Here is a 23,835-nt window from a genome sequence, read left to right as displayed (position 1 = left end):
TTCCTGTGATCTACGTAAAGCAACTCTTTTTGTGCATTTTGTTTCACCCCTATTAAATGTAAGTGAATATACAATTCAATACCCATCCAGTCGGTTTATAGATTGCAGCTAAGATTTGATGTATTCGAAAGTATTCAATTTGTTTTGCTTGTAGCTAGAAAAGGCGAAAGACTGCTTTAGAAGGAAGGGTACAATTTGCTGCCAGTAAGCTGTGCTATCTAGCATTTATTATCTTCATTACTTGGCTTTGAGCTGTGCTGTATGCATACGGGTGCGTTGTTTGTAAATTAACACCTTTGCGTGGTTGGTTGAATGATATATGTGCACTGCTTATGTGACAAGAGCTTTGCCAACCGTATATGGGGTTGTGCCCAATGTGCACTGTTAGTGTAGTGAAAGGTATGAATACAAAGTGGTATGGATGTACTGTACAGGTTGCAAATGCGTAGCCAGCCACTTGTTTGAGAGCCGTGTTGTACGTATGACCTTACCCAAGGCGGGGTCTAATGTGTCCTATTGCAGCATGGTCCTATGTAGCTTTCTGCCAGGTCTCCACCCTCGACTTGGAGGAGACGATGCAGTGAGCGGATGGGAGAGATTATTTGCAATACTTAGGAGAGGGTAGAGACGAGGATCTTGGCAGACTGAAGAGGTTGTTATTGTAGAACAGGGGGTCAAGGAGGGCAAGGTATCCTAAACAGAAGCACAGGTCCCATACAGAGGTAGCTGCAGTACTATGTTCACCGGGATAGGAGGCCACCTCAATATGCTAGTTCCACCCAGCTGTGCAATGAACGTAGAAGCAGAGCATAGAGCAATATAGGGGCAGTCGGGAGTAACATGGGTGATAAAGACAATTAATTGTATTGTGGGTCTTACCTAGATTCAATATGTTAATCATAATCTATATATATCATTTAAATAATGAATTAGGTAGGGGTCCATGTCCTTTGATTTCTTTTATGGAAGGTTACTTTATTATTCTACGGAAATGATTATGATCATTTGGAATACATATGGTAACCTAAACAGATTTTAGGCAATTCATTGTAGGTAAAAAGCGTTCCCTGTCCAGTTCTCAGGGGACATCTATTTTCTGTATGGACATTGTTCATTTTGAGGATAATTTTGGCAGATTTTCCTCGCCCTGGAGCACCTGACTTTGTCTCCGACATTATGTTCTGGACTGTTATTATTTGCAAGACTTGTTTGTGTGCGCTGGCCTTACCCAGTCATCATTGTATTTAATCTTACTTAATTGTAGGTATTAGTTAGTATTAAAGATAATTTTGCTCATTTAATAGAACCTAAAGATTAAATGCAAACATGAGTTTGCCTACAGGGCATAGTTTGATCATAGGTTTGCTGTGTCCAATACAAAATTTAATTGCTCAAAGAGGCACAAATTAAATGGCATACAATATGCACAACAGAAAACACAAATTAATGTGAAAACTTGTCTTCTTGGAAAAATCTTCTTTTATTCGTTATCCACACAGCCAACGCGTTTCACCCCAGCGGGCTTCATCAGGGCTAATCATGAAAAAATCCAATGCCACGTCCTGGCAGATTAATGGAGAGTAATCCAGAATTCCCTTCTTCTCTAAGTGTCCTTCTCACAAATGAACCATCTGTGAGTAATCCGAAGTTTGGGATCTCGTGTACTCGTACGTTTACATTCCAGACAGGTAAAAAATATAAATGAACTCGGTCATCAACGGGTTCCGAATTCGGTACTTGATTTCCCACGGGCTGCCATCAAAGATGTGATAATCTTCCCGACCAGATTATCACATCTTTGATGGCAATCTTCCCGACCGGGAAGATTATCACATCTTTGAAGGCAGCCCGTGGGAAATCAAGTACCGAATTCGGAACTCGTTGATGACGAGTTCATTTATATTTTTTACCTGTCTGGAACGTAAACATACGAGTACACAAGATCCCAAACTTCGGATAACTCACAGATGGTTCATTTGTGAGAAGGACACTTAGAGAAGAAGGGAATTCTGGATTACTCTCCATTAATCTGCCCGGACGTGGCCCTCTGGTTTTTTCATGATTAGCCCTGATGAAGCCCGCTGGGGTGAAACGCGATGGCTGTGTGGATAACGAATAAAAGAAGATTTTTCCAAGAAGACAAGTTTTCACATTCATTTGTGTTTTCTGTTGTGCATATTGTATGCCATTTAATTCGTGCCTCTTTGAGCAATTATATTGTGTATTCTTAATTTAAGTTCCGGGGCAGTGGACTTACAAAGGAGGGCACAAGCCAGACTGTGGGGGAAATTTACTTAGAGTGACATAAGAGCAAGTGCGGCTATAATTGTTTTCCCTCACTGCCTTTGTGTTTTTTGATTGTGTCCAATACAACCTCACTCCCAGCCCTGCCAACACCCATGCCTATTAAAGAGATTACTGGTGGATACTTCTAACCTCATGTGCCAACATTTTGAATTCCCCCAGGCGCCAAATTGGATGTGGAATCTTTTTTGCAAATGCTTCCGCCCTTCAGTAAGTGGCGCCATTGGACTCCACGAGGGCTCGGTCCCACCATTAGAAGTGGGAAAATGGAGCCGTATACAGGTGCACCCCTGCTTGCTGACGTTAGTTCCTTTATTCCACACCCTTCAATGTGGATTCAGAGCTCTGCTCCTGAACTTTGTTGGTGTTTTACAGTTTCCAAGAACTATGTTTTTTGTGACAGTGTGCTAGGAATGTCTCTGTCAAATGCAATAGACTTCAAGCTGTACCACACCTGCAGGAAGCTTATGTTGGATCTGGAGCGTCATGACGCCCGTCTTTTGTATGTTGATTACAAGCACGATTCAAAGTCATGACAAATTCTCCTTGATGCATCCAAAGGACATTAGGAAGTAGGGGGCGATATTGCACTTTACCACCCACAAGAAATGGTCCCACTTCAAGCCGGGGGCCCGTTCCACCTCCAAGTCCCTTTCGCAACCATGGTCCTAATCCTCAGTACATGTCTAGGACGAATTCTAAGGATAAATCTTGTCGCAGACACAAGAAGCCCAGCTGAGAGTCCTTACCCATTGCACTTGCTCCACGTAGAAATAACGCAGTGGATGCTCTAAAGGGACAAGGATGCCCAGACGTGGGTCTTGTGCGCTCCATGTCACCGGGGTCCCGTTAGCCTGGCTGATTAGGGGTGAAACCCCGAAACCGCCCTAGGATGCTTGTTTCCAGTCCAGGGAGGACCTGGTCTGGCAGTTTCGGCTGGACTGTTTCCATGGGCATAAGGTCAAGACTGATTTGCATATGGCTGGGTTCAAACTGGAATTTCACAGGGAGCAAAAAAACAATGGATTTAGGCCCAGATCTCTGCACTGGGGTGAATGTATCACATTGTTCTGCATTCTGTTCCATCAATTGTTCTTTTTGCGAAGGACGGACTCGGCGCCAGTTGCATGTCTTCCAATTCCAAACCCATTCTACAGTTCGGGCTGATGCGCTCTGAATTTTGCAGACCACCCTCGACTCTGCAGCAGGCAGGTACCTTCAAAGAGGCAATGCTGCAGCTTTTCAGGATGATTGCAGAACCCTATGGAATACTTACAGGCCACATGAATTTGCTGTGGCCCCCCAGTCAGACTTTCTCTAGTGTGTCTTGCCCCAGCCCCCACTGAATATGTTAGGCGTCTACCCAGTCTCTCCACCGCCCTTGACCATGCCTCCTCTCTTTTGCCAGAGGCCATACTGGTTCTAGTGGGATCAGCCCCAGGTCCAACCCCAGATCTCGGATCCGGAACTGAGCTAGATCTATGATACTGTTACTAATGCTCAGCTAGTTGTGTTAGAAGGTTTTCTGGCTGTGCCTTTGCCCCTGTTAATATCTTTAACATCATAAGACCTTGTTTGGCTTAGAATCAGGAGCCTTACTGGACCCTAAAGATGCCCCCTACGGCAGTAATGATGACAAGGATGCAGACAATTTATTGTCCTCTCAGAATACTGTTGATGCCTATGTTTATACCTCCAAAATGAGAATCAGCTTGATACCTCACCAGAGACGGAATGGGACTCTCCTTTTGCTCGCCCCACTCCTCGTTTACTCTTGTAGTATGGACAGCAGGAGTGGTATTAGAACTGCAGTCAAGCCTAGTGGGATTACGATGTTGCAGGTGGGCTCTGTCACTTCAAAACCTTTCAGTGAATTCTAGCTGTGGGTTGGTGTAAGCATCACATACCTGCCCTGGTTGACCTAGTCGTCTTGATCTAGCATTTAGCTGAAAGGCTCTACCTGTTCTGGCAGAGTTTAAAAATACCGTTGGACCAACTGTCCCAAATGGGCAGGATGCAGCCAAGTATATTTTGAGGGTCGGTTGGATATTACAGATTTTGTAGCCTTGCTATGGAACTGCTGTGGTGATTCGTTTCCACAAATGGATATGCACCTCATGCTTTTATGGGGACATGCAAGCATCCCTCATGGATATGCCTTTTGTTGGCTTCGTACAGGGCAGATTTAGCCTTGGAGTGGTTTAAGCACAGCCGTATTCAGTCTGTCTCCTTGGTCTTGCTCGCCCAGGCCCGCCCGTTCGCTCATCAATACTGGAAATTCGCAGGCTACTCCTGGTGCCTGTCTTACAGCGAGAGACAATCCTCTCAGCCCTTGCACTAAACTTTCCAGCCCTTTTGAGGCTACGTGTAGTAAATAGGGTAGCATAGGACAGGGACATCAACAACATTGTCATTCCTCATCTTCCTTTTTCCCTGCCTCTGCAAAGCATCTCTGAACTACTCCTCCTGCCCACCCTTTGGGAGTCAACCACTGCCAGTGGGGTGCAGAATACACATTGACCTGGTCAACTAGCACATTGTTATCTGTGAAAGGTGGGTCCTGGATGTTGTAAGTTGTTGTTGTGCTCTTCTGTTTTTCTACCGCCGCCCACATCCTCCAAGCCATCCTGCTTTCATGCATGCTTCAAAACAACATACCTCTATCAAGGTTAAATAGGTGCAATTATTGCTTTCCAAAGGAGTATTAGAGAGAGCCCCAGAGATGAAGAGGGGCAACAGGTGCTATGCCTGCTGCTTCTTGATGCCCCAAAAAGGATGGTGGGCTCAGGGCAGTTTGGGATCATAGGTTCTTGAACAACTTCATTTGGAAGAACAAGTTCCAGATGCTGACTCAGGCAAAATGATTCTCTACCCTGGATGACAGGGATTGGATAGGGTCTTTGGACTTACTGTGTGTGTACTTTCATGTACCAGTCCTGCAGTCCCACAGGAGTTTTCTCCTCTGCTTTGTTGTGGGAAAGGAACACTTGCAGTTCATGTCCTATCCTTTGGCTTTACCTCCGTCGCCTGGGTGTGTATGAATGTAATGAAGTGGTCACACCCATCATTGCAGGTCGGGAGTGCACTTATTCTCATTCCTCCATGACTGACTGATAAAGGTGCACTCTCCGCAGTCATTCATGGACCCTCCTGTCTTCCCTCTGGTTCTTAATCAATGAATAGAAATCCTACCTGCAGCGATTGCAGAGGATTCCCATACTATGTGGGCTCTGGATGCAGTGTTGCTCAAAGTTTTTCTGCTTGCACAGTGAATCTGGGGCATTCAAGATATGACCCAATGTATGGGGGTTGGTCCTGTGTTCTTGCCTGGATGGTTCTGTGGCTTCTTGGTCTCCTGGCCTTGAGATTGTCCCTCATACCCAGTGCCCTATAGGCTATAAATTGGAACCTCTAACTTTAATGGCTCATCACTGGGGTGCCTCTTGGACAACATATGTGTTTCAGACAAGACAACCTGGGACCTTTACTGGTGGATGAAGTATTCCAGTCTGGTTTGCAGCAGACCACTTACCCTGCTCCATCCAGAGCTTATAGCTGAGATTGACACATCTGCTCTGGGCTGGAGAGGCCACAGATCAATTCTCTCTGGCTGTGTGCCATCAGGCCAGTTCTCAAGGCTTCTCTACAACCCACCAATGCATTCCTATGAATCTTTTGACAGACTACATCACCACAATGTGGTACTGCAACAGACAAGACAGTGTGTGTTGACGTGTGCTATGCCAACAGATATTGATGCAGTGACACTGATTGGATCTTCAGGAAATTTCCTAGACTGTCAACCATCAAACCGGGCCCATGAAATCTAGTGCAGAAGAGCTCAGCACATACCACGTAGCCAAACATGAGTGGCGCCTGCACCCAGAAGTAGTTCAAGGTGTCTTTGTGCAGTGAGGCATGCCTTGGATAGAATTTTTTGCTACCACCAAGAACACTTATTGCTGAGCTTTTTCTGCCGCAAGGCTCACTGGTGGAGGTGTTACACCTTCACTGGCACTAATGTGTTTTCTATGTGTTTTTGCCTCTGCCACTGCTTCCCCGGGTTCTGAAAAAGGACAGATGGGACAGGGCTCAGCTCATCCTGATAGCCCTGGATTGGGCTCAGAGAGTCCGGAACTCCAACCTGCTGATTATTGACATTTGTCCGCCATTGTGTCTATCTCTAGGGGTGAGTCTTCTGTCCCAGCATTAGGGCAGTGTGCTACACCAGAACCACCACCACCTGCACCTCCAAGTAAGCAGACTGAATGGAACAAGCTGAGTAGTTTAATCTACTGATAAAGTGGTGGCTGTCATCTTGCCAGCTGACACCCATCCAAAAAGTCAATCTATTCCGAACAGTAGGCAAAGTTTATGGCAGGGTGCAAAGTCTGTACGGTTGATCAATTGCAAGTTAAACTCTAATGTATTTCTGTGTGTCATATATATAGCCCAGCAAGGAATTGCCTTGTTCAATGTTAATGGCTAGATGTTGCAGCCTTTTTATTTGTCTGGTTATCAATTCCTGTTTAAGTGACCAATTTTGATGCTTTCTTTTAAAAAGACGTATATACATATTTCCTTCTGCACCTTTTGTTATGCTGCTATAGGTCCTTAATTTGGTTCTTACCTTCTTGATGTGCAAACATTTCACAATTATGCACAGTTGTTCCTTGAGACCATAGAACCTGAAAATTACCTTTCCTCATTGCGATTACATCTGTGTGCCATATCAGGGAATTGCAGGTTTTGTCAGTGCAATTACCATATACCACTTTCTTCCTGGACATCTGGTGCTACGGACTCAGGCATAGTTTCTACAAAAAGTGGTATCACCTTTCAAGTGAGGCAGTCCACAGGCTACTCACTTTCGTCTCTCTGCCAAATACCTCTAAGTAGGAGGAAAGGCTGCACCAATTGAGTCCAAAGAGATCCATTAGCTTTTATATCACTGGACTATTAAACTCAGATTACATGAACAACTTTTTGTGGGGTACTCTGGCGCTCAGAAGGGAAAAGGCAGTCCAGAAATTGACCCTATTGAGATGGATCATTGTGTAAAATAATGCTATGCATTGGCTAAAAAGGAGCCTCCTGAGGGCCTTCACACACATTCAACAAGAGTGGATGCTTCCACTGTGAGTTGGCCACAGATGTTCCAGTGGTGGACATCTGCCAGGCAGTTACATTGATGACCGTTCACGCCTCGACTAACAGGTCTCAAAGAGGGCCATTTTGTGCAGTCTGTCCTGGTGTGAAGTCTGCTGCTCAGACCCTCCACCTTTCTGGAGGTACTTCTTTGGAATCTATTCAAAAGGTAAGGAACCTGTGGTTGAAGTATTCATCAGAGGAACAGGTCACTTAGCTTTGGTATTGGCCTGTGTGGCGGATACTCTAACTGCAGATGTCTTTCTGCTCACCCACCTCACAATTCTGTTGGGAGGACTTATAGGTGTTAATAAGGTTCTATGCTAGATTTTGCACAGTTCTCATTCTATTTTTGATGGTCTGTCTAAGGACACAGAATGTGACAGTGTGCAGGGATGCCATCTGTAAATGGCCAATGCCATCACTTACAGAAGCAAGCCAAAGCTAACTTGGAGTCAGCTGGTGCTACCGATTAATGTGTGGGAACAATTGCTAAATGTTCTAGATCCAGTCTGGTTCCCGGGGGAAGCAGCATCTAAGTGTGATGTAATGTATATGGTATTTACCTGCACATGATGGCCAGAAGTGATGTGTTAGGAAGGTATAGAATTCTTCAACACCTACGAAAGCTTGTGTGAAGTCCACCTATATGTAATTTATCAGGAACATTGAAGTTACAATGTTATGAGTAAAGTATTTATGGCTTTCACTCAGAATTTATTCATTAGGAGTGTATAGAATTAATCTATTTTAGATGTTTTTTTAGTAATAACTGTGATTTAATTAGCCTTTCATTTGTATTTTCCATTAAAGGTATGTAGTGACAAAATTCCAGTTCTATAGTCGTGTTGAGATAGATTATGGAACATACAGTGTTCTTTAAGAGAACTTAGTCAGATTGTCAACTTTATCTCAATCGTTTGCAACTCATTGCTTTAATTTCTTTCTCCCAGTACTGCTATCTCATGAATTTCCTAATCTTCCTTATTCTCCCTTCATCCATTTCCCATTGTGCTCTCGGTCCCTACCTCCCTGTCTGACTCCTTCCTCCTCACTGTTCATATCCAATACTCTCCATCCTCACATTACCTTATTTACTTGCACTACCTAAGGCCATCATCAACACCTCTTGCCTCCTCATGCTCTTTAATCTTTAGGATTCCTTCTCACTGCGGAAACCCACACATATTTCCTCTTCATCTGGGCTCTCTCTTTTTCCATTTCTTCCCCTCTTCTTCACATCCTCTTCTTCCTCCTCACACTGAACCCGTCTCATATTCCTTCTCAATCTTCCTCATTCCATTCTTTATCTGTGTGCCCTGCTCAAATTCCATAACCCACATCTTCATCCTCTCAGTCCCTGGTTTCCCTTTCCGTTTTCCTCATCTGCTACCTTAAAATGCTCCTTCTCATACCATCAACTCTGGTGTTTCTCCTAAGCCTCTAACCTGCTTTTTTAATTCCTCATCATCTGGGGCCATATGTATGAGACTTCCAGTTTGCATTTCCTAAATACAGTGGCGTAACGAAAGTTGAAGGGGCCCCCCTGCAAGGTACTCAGAGGGGCCCCCGCTCTGGATTTAATCCGGAGGGCTACGGTGTGAGTACAGTGCTGAGGGGGCCCCCTGCAGCTTGCGCCCCACTGCACTGTGGGGGACGCAGGGCCTGTGTTACGCCCCTGCCTAAATAAGAAATTGCTATTTAAGAAATACAAATTGGAATGTACAAAAATTGTGATGTCTTAATAACAATTTCTACAGAGTCGCAATCACTATAGAAAATAGCTCTTTAGAAAATGCTTAACAATTTGTTCCTATGGGCCAAAAAGGCCAATAGATGCGAATGGTTTTGTATTTCCAAGGAAATGCAAAACCAAGGGTGCCATTGAGCTTAAGGCCCCCCTTGATGCACCCCCCAAAAAAGAGGTGCATGTGTAAAGTGCGCAAATACCCTAGGAGCAAGTGTGCTCTATGGCACTACCAAAACTGCAGTTTTGGGTGCCTTTCCTAATTTGCACATGGTTACCATCGTCTTGGAGTCAATGGTAATCGCATTTCCTAAATGCCCATTTCGTATTTAGGAAATGCTTTGTACTTGTGCTTAGGAAATCATGAATTCCTATTTGGAATATCCTATTTAGGGAATTGAAAAATGCTAGATAGAAATTGCATTTTTCAACAGTGTTTAGGCATTTGTACATATGGAAAAGCCGTATTGCGTTTGTCAATGGACAGAAATTGCGATTCGGTCTGTTAAGAAATGAAATTTCCTTTCGTAGATATGGCCAAAAGTCCCTTGTCCTCACACCCCGCCTAACCCATCTCTTCAAGCCTTTCACAGCCCAAGCATCTTCGTTCTTGCACTCAAACACCAATCATCTTTGCTTTGTGCTCCTTCACCATCCTCCTTACTTTCCCTCTTTCTTCTCACAATCACTAAATCCCAACGCTTCATTTTCTGCGGACACATCTTCAGTCTCCCCTCCTCACCATCTAATGGCAATTCAACATCCTTCTGACATTGTACAGTACTCTCTGTTTATGCTTCTGGATCTTCTTCCTCTCACATACTCCAGCTCCTACCTTATTTGCTCATCTCTTCATCAGCTATTCACATATCTCATTTTACCTTGCAATATTTTTCCTTACAGTCCCTGAACTGCCTCTTCAGATAAATTCCCTCATCCATCTCTTCACACATTCATCTCTACATTTAACTCTGTTTTCTTGCCACTGACTGGCCATTAGCAGTTTGAACTGACCTAGAGAGGGACAGCGATGGGGCACTCCACAGGTCAAGGGGCTCCTTGCCCTTCAACCTGTAGGTTCCATGTCAGAATATCAAGTACAAAGCTATTATCCTACAAAAATATTGTAGGCAGAATATAGACAACTACAATATTGTGGTGGGAAGTACATATTGATAAGCATTGATTAAATCTACATCTTTATACTTCATCAAGGTAGATATATGTGGAGTTAAACATCAGAAATATATAGTTACTTATACTATACATACGGTTGTATTATTGAACTATTCAATATTCTGGCTATAACATTTTGTAGGTCAATATGTATAACCATATATATTTTGACCATACCAACTCCCTCCCATGTTCTTATGGTCTATCAGGTAGCAGAACCTCGTCAAGGTTCAGGGTCAGTCTCTATAGTCCCACTCTGGGTCCCACTCCCCCACCTTCGCTCCATCTCTGACTCTAGAAGTAACTCCGCAAATATGTAGTAAGCTGGAAGGGTAGGGGCAAAGGTTGGACTGAAAAGAGCACTTGCCATTACCCCACCTCTCTACCCCTCTCCCATCCACTCCCAAGAAAAAGCTACTCACCAATGTTTCAATTCAGAAATACTGAAACAAGCCCTGGAGCGGAAAAACTGCACCATGAATGACATAAATGACCTGGTGGCAGTACATGGACGATGTACTGCAACATTGAACAGGCCGGTCCATTCCCCTGCACTGGAATTATGAATCCAGTGATGGTCAAAGTAGGAGTGTGTCATGGGGCACCATATCCCAGTTCATGAATTTTTGTGAAATAGATTGGCTTTGCTCCTTACTACACTCTCGTATAACGGGCGAAGATGCCTGCAAAGGGTAGCAGATTGTAAATCCTGGAGCTGGTTTCATTGTGGCTCGTGAAGTATTAGGAAATGATCTGAAACTGTGGATGCTTTAGTTCAGAATCCAATTGTAGTAGAAAAAGAATTGAGATCCCGGTGCAGTTTATAGCTGTCAGCACTACTGAAGAAACTCACAAATGTGACCACCACACAACTTTAGTGTCTGCTACTAAGTCTCATAGATTTGATGAGTGCCACAAATAGTATTTGCTGAACAATCTAAAGGCCTGTCACACAGCCTGTACTCTCACATGCAATTAAAATGCCTTTAACATCAGAGTGCCAAGTTCGCCCAAGGGCCTGTTGTTTCACAGTGTGCTTAACTAATTAATTTAACTTAACACAACATAACATTATGTATACATACACAATCTGGGGCCCTCTACACACTAACTATACTACTATAGACTAACATATCCACTGCTTAAATTAATTTCATATTTCACCATAATAATTGACCACTAATCCTTTATGGGTTCCGGAGTAGCCTGCTACTTGCCGGAAAAGCGATTTGATACCTCGTCAAGGTTAGTAAGCGCTATTTAAATGAAATTACAATTACAGAGGCAGTAGTCTGCATATACTCATTAAAACAGTGAGCCTAAAGACTCATAACATGCACATTCAGCCTCCAGCCTTTACAAATACTCAATTAGCCTGCAGTGTCATCTATTAACAAATGCACACATATGCACACACACGTATGTACATGCGCACATATGCAGACACACCTTCACCACAGCCACTTAACGCTCTTGCCTATTGCCCAGCTTGCCTCTGTTGGCCACAGGAAGGCTGGGACCTGGTTCTCTTAGTGACATCTTGCTGTTAGTTTCTTAGGACAACCCTGTGATTCTCTGGATGTCACTGAGCTGTTGGTGGTGTTAAGTAGCACTTCTGGAGGTGGGGGGACACCGGTGGTCCTCCAAGGATGACTGTCAGAACGATAAATCTGATGTTTCTTATGGGCTTGGTTGATGGCTGCCAGTTTTACCCAGTTGGTCCGGTTTGACTACAATCAGGTTATCCCTGAAGTCCTTTCGGTGACCTCTGGACAGTAAGTCCTTGTGGTCCTCTGAAGGGCCACTGCAGGCTTCTGGTGGTTTTTGATGGCTCAATGACATTTGGTGATGTGCTCTGGAGGGCCTCTGGGAAGGTTCAAATACCTATCAGATACCTCTCTGTAGTACTTCTAGGACCCCATGGAAAGTCATGGCCTCTCTCTTGGGGCTGTTGACGATGGGTGGTATGCCCAACTGTGATGTAAAAATGTGCTCATAACGGAGTAGTGTGCATCCTCTTGTATGTTGCACAATTCAACATTTATGATTATTTGTGTTATATAACGTATACAATGCTACAACAACTACTTCCCAGCACTTGCAGTTTAATCAACCAGGATCAGTGTGAAACAGAGAGAAGTATGGTGTGGAACTGCAAGATGGATAAGAAAGAAGGGTAGGCATTTGCATAGCAAGAACGAGTGATTTAGGCTTTGTTCCAGCACAGTAACTCTTTAATATTACTATTTGGTTCTTCTTCCATTGCATAGAGTTAGGAGCTTTCCGACCTTTTGGGTGAAGTATTTTGCGATATTTTGAATTTAGGCCGCAGAAAGACTTGCCGACCTCCGTATGTTCATTGATCATTGGCTGGCTGCATAATTGTATGGTAACTCTGGAGTTGATTGGTCTCTGCAGCAGTTAGGATAACTTTAAGTTCCAGAAATCACCATGATTTACACATTTCCCAGAGGAAAAGGGGACCCCTTATATTAATGAGCAACACATGGGGCAGGGGAGATATGGCCTGATGGTCAGAGCTGCTGGTTTAAGAGCCAGGAAACCAAGTTTGAGTCCCAGTGTTGGCTCAACATCCTGTGATACTGGGCAAATCTCTTTATCTTCCCCTTCTTTAAAAAACTAGACCTTGTGTAATGTAAGTTGGTGCTCATGTAAAGTGCTTCAATGTCCTTGGACTAAGTTCACAAGGTATAAAAACTCCAAAACAAAAACGTTAATAAGCAGAAAATACAGCTTTCCATGTGCACTACAAGAACTTTACAAGGTATTGTTTTAGTTACAGAATGTTTTGCCTGTAATATTAAAAATGTGAGACATGCACAAAGCAGCATCGACAAAGGTTTATGATATCTTGTAATGCAAGCACGTCATCTATTATAAGGCCCAGTATCTTTAGTGTAATAAATGGAGTTACTATTGCCAACTTGCTGACACGTAGATATATAGTTCTAGAAATCTGTGTGAGCGGACAATGGGTCTCTTTAAAAAGGTGTAAAGATTAGGGTTTTAATTGGGCCTGGGCAGAGTTCACTTGTGCGGAACTCCGTTAAGTGACAAAAAAACTCTGCCGTGCTACACAGAGTTCAGCAAGCGGCAGAGTGTGTTACTTTGCACCGTTCGTGCTGCTTTTTAGCTTCGGGTGTTTGTCTTGCAATATAAAATCAGCATTGAGGGCACCATGTGCAGTGCAAAAGGGTGCTGCTTCTTTCTGCTTCTCGAGTAGAAGTTCTACTCGAACTACAGCTTTCTCTACGCGAATGGATGGTTTCTCAATGCGAGCGGTGGCGGCCATCTGTGACTGCCAGCATTATGAAATCTCGCTGGGAGGTGGTCTAGCATTAGATTTTCCTCTCTTGCCAACTTTACGTTGGCGAGCGCGAGTGAGAAAAAAACTCCACTACGGGGAGCAGAGTTTTCGGAACTTTGTGTGCTCTGCAGAGTACAGAAACCTCTACAAACTCCACGAACGAAGCGGAGTTCACTGCCCAGGCCTTTGTTTAATACAGCCAACAGCTATGTGACTGTGCATTTTATGTGCATTTTTGCTTTCATGTTGTGTGAACTCCACTCCTTAAAGTAAGTTAGAGTATACCAGCAGGTACAGACCTTTGGTGATGCAGTAGACTTGTAGAGGAGAGTTCTTTCTCTTGTTGATTCAGCGACTGTCAGAGGTGGGTGTGGCAGGGGCCGCTCTGAAGTGGCTTAGGTCATTTCTCGACGGCCGCTCATACCAGGTTTGGGAAGGCAGCAATCGGACTACATCTATCCCCCTCCAGTGTGGGGTGCCACAGGGCTCCTCTCTTAGCCCTACATTGTTCAATGTATACATGGCCCCCCTGGAGGATGTGGTGGCCCCCTATGACATGAAGATCATCAGTTATGCGGATGATACGCAGTTGGTGGTCGCCTTATCTCAACTGGTAGAGAATCCCGATTTGCTGCACTCCTGCCTGTCGGAAGTTCACACCTGGATGGACGATTCAGCTCTTAAGCTGAATGGTTCAAAGACAGAGATAATGTTGCTAGGGAATAAAATCCCCTCACTCCCACCGACCAGCTGGCCTAGCTGTATGGGTGATCTCCCAAGCACGAAAGAGGAGATTAAGAGCTTGGGGGTCTGGTTAGAACAAGATCTGTCGTTCAGAACCCAAGCTAAAAAAACTGCTGGAGTTTGCTTTGCCCTGTTGACGTACGGTCAGCCCGCAAAATTTTCCCTCTTCTACCCTTATCATCCAGGAAGTTGTTGATTCAGGGGCTGATAACATCGAGACTCGACTATAGTAACGCCATCTTTTTGGGTGCTCCTGAATCCACCTTCAACAAACTTCAGCAGGTTCAAAATGCGGCAGCAAGGCTGCTCATGGGCATCCCCAGAACCCAGTCAGCCAGACCTGCCTTAAAGGCACTGCACTGGCTCCCAGTGCGGGAAAGAGTAAAATTTATGGCACTTTGTACAGCCCACAAAATTCTTCAGGGGGCAGGACCCTCTATATTGAGGAATCTAGCGGTGCCATATAAAGCGAATAGAACGCTGCGTTCCGATCAGAAACATCTTCTCCTAGTCCTTAGAGTAAAGAGGGCACGTACGGGCGGGAGATGATTCTCGGTTAACACAGCGATGCTGTGGAACTCCCTACCTTTAAAATTACGTGCTGAGACCTGCACTTTGCGCTTTCGTAAAGGTCTTAAAACACATCTGTTTCCTGCTTGATTGCACCTAACTGGCCGTTTTATTATGTGTTGGTGTCCGGATAAGCGCTGGGATGCCCGAGGGTAACTGCGCGCTATATAAAATTTTAAATAATAATAATAATAATCTTCAGTTTAGGTGAATAGACCCATAAACCTGTCGTGTACTGGGACAACGCTGAATGATTTTGTCTAAACTGCTGCACACCGATGCTGATTGACCACTGCTTTAAACTTTGCTTTATTAATTTTTAAACTGTTCTTTTTTGATTATCATCGAATTTTCGCATCAGATACAGCTCTCTGTTGATGTCCACCTGGCAGGACAAATACATAAACGTAGAGACAATTAGGGAAGCATGGGGCACCTGCAGGTGACAAAATGTCAGACATATAAAATACTTTAGAAAACAACTTGTTTTATGAGATGATATCACTTCTGATATCGCTATGTATTTAGTGCTGTATTTTGTCTTACGCCGCAGGCATTTGAGGCAGAACTGAAGCAGAATGCAGGCAGATTGCAGGCGCTGAAGGACACCGCGCGGGAAGTTTTTGAGAAATATCCCGATGCTCCCGAAGCTGCCAAGTGGAAGCAGATGTTGGCCCAGATAGGTATGTGGACAATTTTCCCGAATGTTATCAGAGCTCAAGTTGCAGTGACTGATTTACCCTCACAGTCACATCTGAGGACTTACTGAATCCCTTTTTCGTTATCATTTGAATATTTGATTTACATTCATGAACCTCCTACTTAGATAATGCAGGTGACTTAGAAGTGTCCTTTCGTGAAATGCAGTGTCACAACATTATTTCTGCGTTCAATGTGCAATTTTACTGCGCAAGGTGTGTGTCTTACGTCTGCTTTACGTTCTGATGCCTTTTATTTGGGTTGTGGAGTGACTAGTGATTATCAGTGGTGGGTATTGGGAATGTCCTATCCTGTGATGCTGGGCCTCGTGAGCCTGTTGTGTTCAGGAGGCTAGAATGTCCCACCGACAAGGTGGTTTGTGAGGAATTTGTGCAGGGAAAATACTTCACTTTCAGAATTGTGCAGGTCGGAGTGGTTTAAAGGCACATTACTGCAGTACCTTCCATCCCGAGGTGCAGAGCTTGGAATGGGATGGAAGTAAGGCTCTTGGTAAATACCGCCCACCGTGGTATTGGTATTTACGGGTGCAGTATTACATGCCAGTAGCAATGGCCTATGTCTGGATAGGCTGCCCTCTTAATCATACTGGACTTGTAGCAATGGGGGACACCCTTATACTACTTTGTTATGTAAAGTTCAAGTTCAAGTTCGGGCATTTATAAAGCGCACTACTCACCCAGAGGGACTCAAGGCGCTTGGACACCTCCTGTTAGCTCAACAAATGTAATAGAAATGACTCCAGAGATTTAAAAAAAGATTCTGCTTTCCCCTTCTCAGTCGTAATTGCAGACTTTCTCCTTAGTGTCCAGACTTGGATCTAAATGTTGTTTTAGTTTGTGCTGTTTACTCCTTTTATTAAAGCCAAACTGTATTAGCTTTGTGTTTCACATTGGCCTTCAGTTACAGTGGGCGAACTGCACACTCAGTGTGTAATGAATAGCTGGATTGCATTAATTCAGGGTTAAAAGAGGCTTCCTGTTGGGATATGATTCCAGCCCTGGTGCTGCTGACTGCAGGAAATGGCTGTCGTATACCTTGGCGAAGTGGCTGTAGTCCATGTGAACGTGGCTCTGTGTGCATTAGGCTTCCGCTCCTTGTCCGGCTCACCTGGGTTAACACAAACACTAGCATTCACCTCTTTTTTTTACAACATGCGACAGCAGCAATTTACACCTACACTTCTTGGCTCATACATGTTCAGTTAGAATGACAGCCTTGTGTTTTGTGCTGCAGATTCCAGGTGGGAAGAGCTCAGTCGCCTGGCAGCTGAAAGGCAGCACAAGCTGGAGGAGTCATCCAATCTCCTGGCCCAGTTCCAGTCTGCAGAAGCCCAGCTGAAGCAGTGGCTTGTTGAGAAGGAGCTGATGGCCAGTGTGCTTGGGCCACTCTCAATTGACCCCAACATGCTGAGGACACAGAAGAAGCAGGTTCAGGTGAGTGCTCCGCGTAGCTGCTCGAGGCCTCTTCACAGGTGCTTAGTTTGCTGTCGCTGGCTCAGTAAGATTGATAGAAACATGATGAATGCTCAGCAAACAGAAGCTTTTACCTATACCGGTTGGTAAACAGAGGCAAAGTTCTGTTTGTTAAGATTTGTGATAAAGGGAGAGGTGTGGCGCGTCGGCCAGAGATGCTGACTCCGGGGCATGTGGCTTGTGGCTCAATAGCCAGCAGCAGCTCAGAGCAGCATCATGAGAATCTGGGCAATAGTTCACTTAAACTCTCTGACGGACCCCAGCTCCTTGAACCCCTTAATGGATGACATGTGCATGCTCTACACATAGGAATTATTATTATTTTTATTATTATTACAGTGATCCTAGTTTTCTCTGAAATATTTACTTGTCTTTGAGACAATATGTACTTTCTAGGTGCACAGTGAGGATGTGGTTTATGCATTCTATGTAACCCAAACACATTGCTTTCCAGCACATTAACTACTAGTCACCGGTAATAACCAACTCAACAGTTCTCGCTATATTGACATGAGTATGTGCATGATGTGTTAGGTGAGGATACAAGAAGCTTTTCCGTCTTCCCTCTACTTAAATTTGACCTGCACCTTTAGCAGAGATTTCTGCAGATGTTGCTTTAACCCACAGGGTGATCCATTTATTTTGTATTTTATCTGAAAGACAAAACAGTGTTTTTCACATAATCAATATCATCACAGTGTCACTGTACTTGTTCAGTACAGTTCATACAGACATAAGACAACAATATGAAATGAACGGTGGAGTCGTTGATCAGACCTTGCAACACCTCAGTGTATGTATTCTGGTGGCCTTGTTTAGCAGTTGTTGCACAGATGTTTGCTTAATATAAATAAATAATTTACCAGGGACAGCATCAGAACAGAACAAAAGAGTGATCATGTCCACAAATTCACATTCTTAGACATTCAAGTAGACTTGAGTCCATCTATGACTGAAAACAATCCATAGGCTAGTCTAATATCCTTGTGAGACGTTAATTTACTTTGACACACGTGTAATCCTTAATATTGAGTATTCTGCGTGTGCCCATTTTCATACTTGGTGCAGGCAATCATTTGATAGGGCTGGTGATGACTTAGTAAACGTGGTTACAGGGAAAGCATGTCCCAACCAGCAGAGGGCGATGGCATTCCAACAGCTCCTGCCTTTTTTCAGTCCACTCACCCTCTGTCTGTAAGAGTTGCAATGAAGCTCTTGGGTATGATGGCATCCTCAGAGCAATTGTGCCTCACACCAGATTGTACATGACCCAATCTGGTGTGGATAAAGACCGGCTCTCAGCTCTCTCTGCAGTGGGGAAGCTGCAACAACCTGTTGCTCGGCAGGCCTTTCTTAGAGCCAATCCCGTAGGTTACCATTAACACTGATGCACTTGGTGGAGTGCACATCTCGTCATCGTGAATTTGCAAAGTATCTAGACCTCTCATTAACAGGTCAACATATCAACTACGTACCGCTGACGGCCATCCATCGAGATCTCAAAGCCTTCTTCTACACACTTGTTTAGAGAAAGGTGGTCCACATAAAGACGGACTACTTGACAGTTATGATTACATACAGAAACAGGGGGAACCCACTCCTCTCAGCTTTCTTCACTAACACAAGATATCTAGCACTGGGCAATCGCCTACAGCATCCTCTGCTTGAAGAACACCTACCAGGGGTGGACAATGACTTTTCGGGCCTGTGGGCAAGACCGCCCTGGTACTCAATGCTCCTGGAGCTCTCAATTATTCTCCAAGAGAAGCTGTTATAAAGTCTGGACCTTATCACACACAAACGCAGCCAAACCAGGCATCCAAATCGGAAGCTGAGTTCTTAAAGTTTTGCTACCTTAGGTACCCTGAGGAGTGTATGGCCATAATGTGTGAGGCATGTAGGTCTACTACTTGTGCATGTTATACAGCCAAGTGGAAGAGATTTGTCCACTGGTGCATCTCCAAGCAACTAAACCCCTTCAAAGTCAAATTCAAGACATGATCTATTACCTTTTATACGTCTGAAAGGCAGGTTTGGGGTATACCCCTTCACGCCTCCACTTAGCCGCTGTAGCGACTTATATGCAGAACGGATAACACTCATCACTCTTCACTATTCTGGTGGGGAAGGCATTCATGAAGGGACTCAAAAGGGTGAAACCCCAAAAAGCACTTCTAGCCCCATTGTGGAACTGTAACGTAGTACTCCTAAGTCATATGGGGCTGCCTTTTGAACCCCTCCACTATTGCAACTTACAGTTTTTTTCTTGGAAAGTGGCTTTTCTCAAAGTAATTTCTTTACTCAGGCACATCTGCAAGTTATAAGCACTCGCCACTCATGGACTGTTCGTACACTGTCACAAGGAGAGGGTAGTCTTTAAGACTAACCACAAATCCCTATCCAAGGTAGTGTACTCTCTGCCGACAGAGGGAGGACTGTTTTGAATTTGTTAATTCAAGAAGCCAAATATATATTACGGGGAAGAGAAATTATAATTGATAGATGCATGTGGAAAGCTGTTTAACATGTTATCAGATGGTGAAGATCAAACATCAGCAGACGTTTAAGATGTAAATCAGCCACTGTAAATGCCCTTTTCTATCGCTCTGTGCATACCTTCAGAACTAGATTTTTAGTGCCCTTTACTTGCCCATTGAAAACAATTAATGGCCTCCGTTTGGTAAAACCATGTGCCCATAGATTCTATCATATCTTGGATAGCAGTATTGTACAAACCCTTCTTTTTAGCAATGAAGTCTGTAGTTGGTACCTTCCTACATGTTTATAATTTAAAGAGTTGGGCTACATCTATTTCCATACAGTTATATCACACTTTCTTTGTTTTTTGATAATAAGTCATTGGGGCTGCTAAAGTTGCGGCCGCCAACAGCCTTGCTTTCCCTATTTATTAGTGATGTGTCTTAAGTAGCCCTTACGATTTTATGCTTTGTCCCCGGCTTCGTTCATTTTCTTCAACTCCTCTGAGACTGTTCCCTAATAAGTAGCAGCACTCCGAGCGACACTGTCACTATAGTTTTTTTTTAATGCTACATTTTTTAAGATGTGATAATCCAGCTTTTCCCACAATACGGTTTTGCAAATACTTTGCCAAAATAAAACAAACATTGACACAGGCAAAAGGCTGGTGGCCACTGTCAACCTTTTTAACTTTGCCCATGCTTGTTTTCCTTGGGCAGACCATGACTTAGATGTCGTATTTGGGTTATAGGGTCCGCCTGGTTGTTTTTTAAAAATTTTGTTCTGAGTTATTTTGGTTTTACAGGGTTAGTCCTTCTGTTCCGCTAGTTCTGTTCTCTTTGAGTTGGAAGGTTATCCCCGCTCTCTGCCACGACCACACCTGCATTTGCTGCGGTGCATGTTTACGCGGTGTAGTGAAGGCGGCGAATGTCTGTCACAAACAGAACATGTCACGGAGAGCCTCTGAAAAAAAAGTAAAGCTTTGAAAAAAATTAACAAAAGCCCGTGCCTGATGCATGCCTCTGCCCTTACTAAAACTTTAGGAGTGCACGAAAGACAGTGACTAAAACAAAGCCTGCAAGAGTGCTGGTGCACATTCGAGTAAGGGGGTAGTTGTATAACACTATTGTCTTTATACTTCTGCCTTGATGTTTGAGGTCTGCCTTTCGGTTTAAATTGCAAGTGAGAAAACACAGCATTGTCTTCTCTCCAGACAGAGGAACAAAGCAGAGTGACCGCAGCAAGCACACTTACTTTACCTAGCAGCTGTAGCGTTGTAAATGTATCTTCTCCTTTTCCAGAAGTCAGCGTGACCCTGACCTTTTTCTGCACTAAAATTGGAATGCTTAAAATCTTTTCGTTGTATTTTTGAAGTTTATTTAAAGAGGAGGTTGGGTCAAAGGTCACTTAAGGAAAGTACAGTGGTGGCAGGTGGGCTCCAGGAACAGAGCCCAAAGACACTCCTTTTAGAGATAAATGAGAAAAAAATATCAGCTTGATTCCTGCACGTTTGGGGTTGTTTTTGGCGCGTGGTGTCTAATAATGCAAGCAAGAGTCCCACAGCAGAGCACTGAGAGAGCGATGGAGAATCAGAGGAAGCTGAACACCCTCTCTAGTACTGTCAGAGAACTGAGGTGGGCCACGGGACCTTTTGGGGGATACTGACTGGATTGTCTTCCGCTTCAGCACAGCAGTTTGGGAGATGCCCTTCAGAAGGACAGGGCATCCAGGCACGCTTACATCATGGCCCTGTTCATTGAACAATATTTTTTCTTATGGAGTGAGTCTGATTTAGGCCTGGAAAGTGAAATGTATGGTTGATTGACAAACCATTAAGCAGATGTAATTCCATCTGGCACATGCCTGCAAAGCCTACTTCATCATACATTAATTAGCAGTAGTTTGTATCTGAAGTTACATGAGGGGTTTTATCAGAAAAGTGGACAAAAATGTTGAGCACCAGTTCAGTCATACATTAGTGGTGAGTCACAAATATTTGTAAAGAGATTCCCTACACATTTCAGAACATCTAGTTTGCGTCTGATAATTACATGTGCCATTTGCTACTCTAGTGTTTGTCAATTATGTCGCATGTGGCAAAAACTCTCCCATATGCATCTTTTCCCTGTTGTTACCTTTGCTATAAAACCTCTTAAATTAATGAAGTCCAAAGAATCATATTTTTTCTCTTCCTCCAGTTGAGGGGTATTTTAAGGGTCTTCATTTTGCTAGCTGTGTTTAAGTTATATCAGGCTCCTTCATGATGCCCATCTCAAACTTGTTTTTTACTATTATTACTAAGATGATGCTGTAGAACTTATATTCGGGTACACGTTAAAATATCTCAAACATTTTAAGCGTTCAAAAATAAATAAGTATTACTAATATTTACAATATGACTTAAAATATAATAGCATGTCTTCCTGTGCTACTGACTTTACAATTACATCGAAGGCTAACACTATGTGAAATTGATTTAGAGCAACCCATGACCATAAAAATGAGTTAGACCTCCTATGTTCACCTGCTCATCTGGGAGGTGAAATAATCCTACTCAATCCCGGAATATGAGGGGAGGGAGGAGAACCATACCCTCCTTTTTATGGAACTGTATGGAATTATAAAGAACACAAATAATTGGTCATCACAATTATGCAGTAATAATTATTAACATAATAGGGTGCTTTTAGATATCATGAAGCCATAAAAATATCAAAGATTATCCCTCGATATATATATATATATATATATATATATATATATTACCTACTGGCAGTCGCCAGTAGGTATATATAGTTAGGACCTAGTTACCATAGGAAATTCCGAACATTCTATAGGGAATAACTTTGGCGCCGATTGAGGGATCTGCCTGTAATTTTCCTTAAATTTGCCTCGCTGCGCTCCGCTCCTTCCCTGAAAGTTTCGGCGGGATTCGTTTAGCGGGGGCCGAGAAAAAAGGGGGGACCCATAACGTGTTTTACCCATGTTAATTTCCATAGGGACATTCTGACAAGGCTACAGCTCGAACGGCTGAACGGAATTATACCAGATTTGGCAAAATGGTAGGGACTGGTATGCAGCAGTGCCTTTTGTATGTTTGGTGTAAATCCCTCCAGTAGATCTTGAGAAAATTGAATTTGAAATTTTTCAAATGGCATTTTCTATGGGACCTTTAGACACGGCTACAGCCCGAACTGCTGAACGGAATTACACCAAACTTGGCAAAATGGTAGGGACAGGTATGCAGTAGTGCCTTTTCTATATTTGGTGAAAATCCCTCCAGTAATTGTTGAGAAAATGAATTTGAGCAAATTATATATCTATACGTGCTCAACATTCTATTGGGAATAACTTTGGCGCCGATTGAGGAATCTGTGTGTAATTTTCCAAAATTTTGGCCAGCTCTGCTCTGCTCCTTCCCTGAAAGTTTCGGGGGGATTCGTCAAGCGGGGGCCGAAAGGGGGGTCCCAAAACGTGTTTTTCCCATGTTTATTTTCTATGGGACCTTTAGACATGGCTACAACCCGAACGGCTGAACGGAATTACACCAAACTTGGCAAAATGGTAGGGGACAGGTATGCAGTAGTACCTTTTCTATATTTGGTGAAAATCCCTCCAGTAATTGTTGAGAAAATTGAATTTGATCAGATTATATGTCTATATGCTCTCACCGTACGCGCACCGTGGATTGGTGTCAGTACAACGCGATGTATTACAACGCGTTCCGTTACAACGCGATTTTTACATCGCAAATACCATTACAATGCATGCCATTACAACGCATGGCATTACATAGCAGATACTTTTACAACGCATGGCATTACATCGTAAGTATAGGTAAGTATATCTTTTTTTTTAAAAATGTAATAAAGTTAATTAAATTAATTTAAAATAATAAAAATAATATAACATTTTTAAAACAGTAATTAATTTAATTATAGTAATTTAAAATAATATAATTAATGATATATAAAAAATTTATAAATAGAAAATAATATAATGTTTTTAATTACAATAAATATAATTATAATTTAATTAAGTTATAAATAATACATAATATAATTATATTTAATAAAATTAAAAGAATTTTATTAATTAAACATTTTTAAATAATATAATTTAATTATAATCGTTTATTAATATAATTA

At 43.1% G+C, this 23,835-nt stretch overlaps 1 protein-coding gene across 3 annotated transcripts in view; it reads left to right on the top strand.

The window, feature by feature from the left end:
* Window positions 1–23,835, top strand: part of DST (dystonin) — a 1,528,317-nt gene that overhangs the window by 1,137,057 nt on the left and 367,425 nt on the right. For all 3 annotated transcript variants that reach the window (XM_086926448.1, XM_086926449.1, XM_086926451.1), the window contains 2 exons: window positions 15,571–15,700; window positions 16,971–17,170. In XM_086926448.1, coding sequence (XP_086782574.1) covers window positions 15,571–15,700; window positions 16,971–17,170 — 330 coding nt within the window. The remainder of the gene's footprint in view (window positions 1–15,570; window positions 15,701–16,970; window positions 17,171–23,835) is intronic.

The sequence above is a fragment of the Lissotriton vulgaris genome, chromosome 6 (assembly GCF_964263255.1).
Source record: "Lissotriton vulgaris chromosome 6, aLisVul1.2, whole genome shotgun sequence".
In the NCBI taxonomy this organism is placed as follows: Eukaryota; Metazoa; Chordata; class Amphibia; order Caudata; family Salamandridae; genus Lissotriton; species Lissotriton vulgaris.
This window is presented reverse-complemented; position numbering and strand designations above follow the sequence as displayed.